Below are 7,773 nucleotides of genomic sequence, written 5' to 3'. Positions count from 1 at the left end.
TCCTGCTACTGGACACCCTCCTTGGGAGAAACTATTGTTATAATTATTGATGGACTTTAACAGATTTAAAATTGATATATTTAAATTGATGGACTTTTAACAGATTTAAAATTGATATATTCAATGCTCCAAATTGACCATTATTGATGGACTCTTAACAGATTTAAAATTGAGATATTTAATGCTCGAAAATGACCGTCAATGCTATGAATAGGGGCACCTACGATAATTGAAAGCTGCAACCTTCTCTTTCGTGGAACCCTCCTTCTAACTGACCGCGTCGACAGAGAAAGAAAAACTGGATTCCACTGGGAACCCGCGTCGACAGAGAAAGAAAAACTGGATTCCATTGGGAACCGGCGTCGACAGAGTAATGCCGCTGGAAATTCCATTATTTTACTTGTTTCATCTACCAAATCCCTTTCGACCCTCCACGCCAATGTGTTAGTTGGGATCCGATTGAACAAGCCAACTGGGTAAGTAATGTAGGGCTAACTCAAATTTGAAATTGCGTGTCTGAATTTCATTTCTTCTTTCACTTCGTCTTATAGAAGGGCGTATGGCCGACAGACATACCTACTGTTTCGCAACACATTTTCCCACAATGGCACCATCTGTAACATTTACTAAATTTTTGGCATTTGCGTTCATCCTCCTCTTCGTCGCCGGGGTTCGATCTCAGGAAGTTGGTAATTCATCTCATACCCTTTATGTCCCTTGTATTTTAATAAATCTTCAGATACAAATTCGCAGCGATTGATCTATAACTTGATTTTTGTTACAGAGGATGAGAAGGAGTTCGAGTACGAAGAGGGTCCGAAGGGGCCTGAGCACTGGGGGGAGCTCAAGGAGGAATGGAAGGCCTGCGGGAACGGGACGCATCAATCTCCCATCGATGTGGTGAAGAGGCACGCCAGAATCGATCCGGACATGGGCAGGCTCCGCAGAATCTATCGCCCTGCAAATGCAACTCTCATGAACAGGGGTCATGACATTATGGTCAGTAACGAAACCTTTTTTTAAAGATTTTACCATCTATCATCCTAGAAAGGTTGCGGGTTCGATTCTCTTTTACAATTATTTGCATCTTTTGCATCAGCTGAAATGGCCGAAAGGCGCCGGCAGTATCGAGATAGAAGGGAAAAGATTCACTCTTAATCAGTACCATTGGCACTCCCCAGCCGAGCACACTATAGACGGAAAACGGTACAATCTCACAACCCTGTTTCGATTCCCGCTACTGTAAATTTTCTTTTGCGATTTTGATTTTTCTCAAGGGTTCGCAACTTTGCTTTGAAATAGGTATCCGTTAGAAAGCCATATGGTGCACCAAGCAGAGGACGGCAAAATCGCTGTGATTGGCATCATTTACAAGTTTGGCAGGCCTGACACTTTCCTGGCAGAGGTATATGTAATTTATATATATTATTGTTGTGTGTATATCTGTAGATTATGACCTGATAATATTATGCTTACTAGTTTGGGGTATAACGAGCAGTTAATGGATGAAATCAAGTCCATTTCCAACATGGAACCTCCAGAGGAACTTCTGGGCATAGTGGATCCGAGGCACATAAAGTTGGGTAGCAGGAAATATTACCGGTACACGGGATCTCTCACCACTCCTCCCTGCACAGAGGGAGTCATTTGGACTGTCATTCACAAGGTATTTTCAGTGCCTGTCTGGTTATTGCCTAACCACACTTTTCGTCCATTGGTATCGACCCTGTGACCTGAGTGATGTTTTTTGAGTAATCCGTGTGCAGGTAAGGACCGTGTCGAGAGACCAAGTGAAGGTTCTACATGAAGCTGTACATGATGTAAGTACTCCTGTGGATCCCATTTATAGACAGTAGATATTTATTAAAACTGGATTGATATGGATTGCATTTTTTAGAATTCGAAATTGTTTCAAGGAAATTTGTAAGAAATTGAGGCATTACATTCTCACTTAAATATGTTTATGTTTACAAATTGAAGCATTACATTGTCACTTAAATATATAAACATAACATGTAGAATCAAATAGTATTGAAAAAATTTCATTATATTTCAAAATAAAAATATATATATATATATGGCTGTTTTTTATGACATTTTTTTTGGCAAATATACATATGGCTGTCTTTGATGACATTTTATAAACGCCACATGCCTTCCTAAAAGACAGACCTCTCTTTTCATTATACATTGTCAAAAAGAAGAACATACTTTTCATTATACATTGTCAAAAAGAAGAACATACTGTCCAGAATCTGCTAAAAAGGATCAACACACCGTTCATAAAAAGGATTATAATCAGACTTAACAGACATAAAGATTTAACATACTGTTCATAAAAAGGATTATAATCAGACTTAACAGACATAAATATTTAACATACTGTCTATAAAAATAATTATAATCAGAGATTTAAAACCCCACATTGTACAGTATAACTTGCCTGTCAGTTTAACCTTTTTCAAAATGAACTATGCAGGTCAGAAAAGCAGAAAATCATACCTGTCAGTTTAACCTTTCTTAAAATGAGCTATACAGGTCAGAAAATCATGCCATGAGAAAAACAGTCATGACATCCATACCTGTCCATAGTTAAATATTATTAATATAAAATTATACCCCCAGAAGTAGTGATGATAACTTACATGCCTATGAAAAAAAAGAGTCTTGACATCCATACCTATCCATAGTTATATATTATTAATATAAAATTATACCCCAGACGTAATGATGATAACTTTTCTTAAATATACTGATCCAATCACATATTATTTGATATCATCAGTATCTGAGTGTGAAAGATTCAATTACAGATAGAAACCTGCCTATGAAAAAAACAGTCTTGACATCCATACCTATCCATAGTTAAATATTATTAATATAAAATTATATCCCCCAGAAGTAGTGATGATAAGTTTCCTTAAATATACTGATCCAAGCACATATTATTTGATAACATCAGTATTTGATTTGATTGTGAAAGATTCAATTACAGAGAAAATTTTCAAGTTTATATATATATATATATTAAATATATTATTAATTCTATATATTATTTTAAATATTAATATAAAAATTGTAATTTTTATATAAATATTATATAAATTGATATTCCCTTGTTTTGTTTTGCAGAATTATGAAAAGAATGCAAGACCCGTTCAGTCTGCAAATGGAAGAGTTGTTGATATGTATACACCAAAACTTAATGGCCAGCGTTAATGAGTATGATGCATATTGTACCCTTTATAAGGATTTAGCATCAATTGTTTGATTCGCAATGACTTGCATGATGCATATGGTATTCAAAGAGTTTGCGTTCAATTTTTTTTTAATGAGTATAATACATGTTGTATCCTTGAATTGAGTATCAAATGTTTCATTGATTTTTGCAAGGGTTGGGATTTTTGATGATTTTGCAAAACCAAATATATATGCGCATATGTAGGATCTATATTAAATTAAGGTTATTTTAGTTTTATTTTTTTATATTATAATAATAAGTTTTTATTTTTATTTTTTATAAATATATTAAATTTTTAAATTTTAAATTTTAAATTATATTATTAAATATAAAAAAGATTATTATAATATAATGTATAGATATATTTTCTTATGCCTTACGATCTCTTTACACAAACATATTGAATGGACATATTTATAGGTATGGACATTAGAATTATACTTTGAAAGTTTAAAGTGTATAAAGATATTTTTACTATGATGAATTACATTTTGAAAATAAGATAAATTTATTATATAGTTAATTATAATTAATATATTTTTATTATATCTATAATTTAATGTTTTTATTTATTTTTTAGTGATTATTTAAAATCATTTTATATATAATTTTGATATTGAAAATTTTCATTTCAAAAGTTTGATGCATTTTGAAAAGTTTCGTGTCTACTTGGTTCAAGTCTTGAATGTGTTAAAAATAAGACTAAGAGCAAAGCATTAAATAATTATGTTCTAATAAGACTTTTTTTTTTCTTTTAACAATTGGGAGTTTAGCTCACTATTTTCATTCATCTCTAACTTCACTAGAGGGTTAGTGCGCTTGCATATTATGGTCTTCTCATTTTTCATATTATGGTATTTTCATTTTTCTAGATTATTGTAGAATGAGGTTTCAATGGCGATTTTTTTTTTAATAAACATAATCGTTCTAATTACTATGTTTTCTTAAAATGTAACGTGCAACAACTTTTACCATTAATTTTTCAACTAACTTTGGTTTGCTTTATAATTCTCTTTCTTTCAAAATTGTATCTTAAGTTACTTTTGCAATATTGTCAACAATTTGAATCATTATTATAACCACTAGTTACTTGATTGGAGATTAAAGTGACCCCATTTATGATTAAAAACATGTCCCTATTAATATTCACACATCAGATATTATTATTCTACAAAATGTTCCTATAAATTGTAACATGATGGTTACTTAAACCACCTTGCTACTACAAGGAGGAAAATGATGGTTACATAAATCACCTTGCTACTACAAGGAGGAAAGTGCTAACCTAAAGAAAATCAAAGGGGAAGGTGAGATTAGGAAACAACAAAGGTAGAAGTGGAATAAAGAGAAGATGGAATTTGCTAGATTAATTAAAATCTAAGGGATATAGGTTAATTAGTCATATGGTGAGCTTGACTAGGTATTGAATAAGAAATAACCAAATAACAACTTAAATAAAATAAATTTGGTTTATTCTCTTTTGAATTTATTTGAGCTAAAATTAGTTAAGTGCATGAGATGAAAAGCACTAAAAAGAGACATTATATGTATTACTATGTAAATTAAATACTTTTCATTGTTGATTCAATAACACAATTCAATAGAAACTAACAAAACCAATAGGGAAAGAGCCAGACATTAAAAGGGGGAACATGTTGAAGAGGTCTCCCACTGTTGGAGACTTGAAGGAGACAACATATCTAAGCAACCAATAAATGTTGGAGAAGAGAGCATGAGCATTTGACCACAAGTTTAGGATCAATCCAACAAAATTTTAATGTACAAGAGAGTGAGAAAAAGAGACCTTTGACAAATTGAAAATTGGTAATTTAATTGATTTGGAATACACCTTAATGGTAGAAATAGACTTTTCCCTAAATGTTGGAAAATTGGGTCTTTTCATGAAAACTAAGCAATGTGTTTTGACCAAGAAACTATGAGTTCCATATGCGTATTGCAAGATATTATAGGAAAGATTGTACTTTGATTTGAAAGTCACAAGAAACATGGATGGTAGATTACAAAAATATCACAACTCACACCATGCAAAAATATCAACTAGGATGGAGGGTTTGACCAAATTACCTCCTAGAAAGCATTCCAAAATTGGAGACCAAGCCAAAGAGACAAAGCTTGAGACTATCATTACCTAGAACATGTCACACATGGATAACTAAAATGATCTAGTAAGGAAAAATGTGTTGTCAAAGGGCGAATACCAGAGGGGATAAAGAAGAGGCTCTCCTACCAAAGCAACACTAAATAGCAAGTGAAGGGACTAAAATCATGCTTTTAAACTATGACAAGGTAACTCAAAAGAATAAACCCTAACACAAGTGAGTTATCACTAGCACAGATAGAAGGTCCTTGTTATCATCAATAGGGAGGTTGTCGACGAGCGATAGCAGATCATTGCCTTAAATAATGACTCCTTGAGAGGGTTGGTGTATGGTTAATAAGTATTGCACTAAATAAACTACATATTTTCCCAGTTGGATTTTAAAGACAATCATAGGATCTAAGTGTGAAAAGAGTACTAGACTAGCTACTTGCAAAACAAGGCATAAGAGAGAATAAAGTTGTTGAAATTAATTAATGAACCAAGGAGATAATTCAAATTACTCAAAATTTCTAATGATATATTATTGTTGAACATGAATACAATATATAGAATCCCTAAGAGGAAGAAACTATTTGAATTAGGTTGGGGTTCCATGTGTTTGCACTTAGTATAACTCAAAAACACTTTCCCTAGTTGGCAAGTAAGTCAAAATTAGACCAGGAGACCCAAAATTAGAAAAATATCCTAAAATGGAGTGAAATGGAAGTAAGTGCACTTAGAAATAAGTTAATACTAATTAATAACTCTCACATCCAAAGTACTAATCGGTTAAACTATGTTAAACTCCAAAAGATGACTAAAAGTCAACTAACAAGGGGCATGGAAGGCCTAGGCATGAGGTAATTTGCATTAATGGAATGGGATTATCCATATTATCCTCCAACTAGTGTCTAGTTAGTGCCATATGTCATCCAAGATGATGCCCCTTGCTAAAAATAGAAAACCCTAAAAATGGAAAATTTGCCAAATGATAGGGAATGTCTATTTATGAATGAAAGGTGGTCATATGTGCCCCTAATAATGTATGAATAGGGTCTAATGATGGCCAAAGTGTAGATCTTGATGAGTTCTATTAGAAACTAAGAAAATATTGAGAGAGGGGCGTGACTTAACATTTTAACACTTCTAACAAATATTTAGCCAATTAAACACATTAAGCAAGGCAACAATACAAATCACATAGTTCTTTGAATACAAGATGTTTACGTGGAGGCCCATATGAAAGAAAACCATAAATTCTTTTTTATTATGATGTAGATGCAAACACCAACTCCAAATTACATCAAATTATGTAGGCACCAACCTACAGGAGGCTCTAAGTCCATTTTCTTTGCAAGCATCCACTTGTTGGAAGCACCAACTCCCTGATCTTTACAAAGACCAACCTAAAGGAGGCTTCATTCCCATGATATTTGTAAGCACCAACTTGCTCTACCTATCAGATCCCTCTTTCATTGATTTTCAAGCTTAGATATGAGGCCCTTTAATTAAAATATCATTGACACCAATGTTTAAATCTCAGACATGTTAATATTTCCTTTTCAACAACCTTTCTTTCTTTGATTTTATGATTCAATTAAAGTTCCACTCAATTCCCGTTTCTCACTCATTGATATTATTTTCAATCAAATTTCTTTTTTACAATTAAAATTTTAATGCTTCAAATTTGCAATCTTCAAATGCACAACAAATTTAGATCTTTGCTATTTTTACTTTCAACCTCTGTTTAGTACACTTCACCATTCCTTGTCTTAGATCTAAACATTTTTCTTATTGTTCTTCATATTTGCATTTTTTCTTTTATGTACAAGCTCCAAATCTTAATAGCTCTACACCTACTACATTTGCATAGCACAACTTCAATCAACATGATTTGGCACTCATATTTGTTTATTTGCAATTGCATAACTACCTTTCATTATTCATAACTAACTCTCGTTGCTCTGCACATCCAAAACAATTTCACTCATTAATTTGAATGAGAACACTTACCTCTCACGTCGTTTTTCTACCTTTCATAGATGGAAATCCTTTAATTTGTCCCTTATCGACTTTAATCCTTTAATTGGATTTTGGCGCTAGAATGCCAAATTTTATCCAATCATATCCACTTATTTTCATTCTCATTGGAGCATATGACCATGGATCGATATCAAGGGATTTAGTCTCAAGGGTGCTTAGCCCTGAACTGTTGCAGATTGTCCAATGTTAAATATCCAACACTTTTGAAAGCATGCCAAGTGATATGATTACCATCGATGCGAAAAAGTCACTTTGGGGCTCCCTTGACTGTTCGAACTTTAACAAGGGGGCGGGGGGCCACTATTTGTCATATATGCAATTAAATATCCCCACCTTTTTGAAGTGCACATATTATCTTGTGTGACGTTTAAATTTGATGACGATGAAG

The 7,773-nt window shown here is 32.9% G+C and overlaps 1 protein-coding gene across 2 annotated transcripts; it reads left to right on the top strand.

Moving 5' to 3' along the window:
* Positions 1–232: 232 nt before the first annotated feature.
* Positions 233–3,360, top strand: ACA7 (alpha carbonic anhydrase 7). Of its 2 annotated transcripts, none has more exons than XM_089385124.1 (8): positions 233–476; positions 552–689; positions 785–999; positions 1,100–1,206; positions 1,303–1,405; positions 1,499–1,666; positions 1,767–1,820; positions 3,133–3,360. In XM_089385124.1, the coding sequence occupies exons 2-8, from the start codon at positions 560–562 to the stop codon at positions 3,217–3,219; spliced, it is 864 nt and encodes a 287-aa protein (XP_089241250.1). In that variant the 5' UTR covers positions 233–476; positions 552–559; the 3' UTR covers positions 3,220–3,360. The 2 variants fall into 2 exon arrangements, with proteins under 2 accessions (XP_089241250.1, XP_089241251.1); XM_089385125.1 differs by having other exon boundaries at positions 234–476; positions 571–689.
* Positions 3,361–7,773: the final 4,413 nt, after the last annotated feature.

The sequence above is a fragment of the Pinus tabuliformis genome, chromosome Q, assembly GCF_031772625.1.
Source record: "Pinus tabuliformis cultivar Carrire ecotype Pingquan chromosome Q, CPIR1, whole genome shotgun sequence".
Classification (NCBI taxonomy): Eukaryota; Viridiplantae; Streptophyta; class Pinopsida; order Pinales; family Pinaceae; genus Pinus; species Pinus tabuliformis.
The sequence above is the reverse complement of the archived record's forward strand: the minus strand, read 5'-3'. Positions and strand labels throughout refer to the sequence as shown.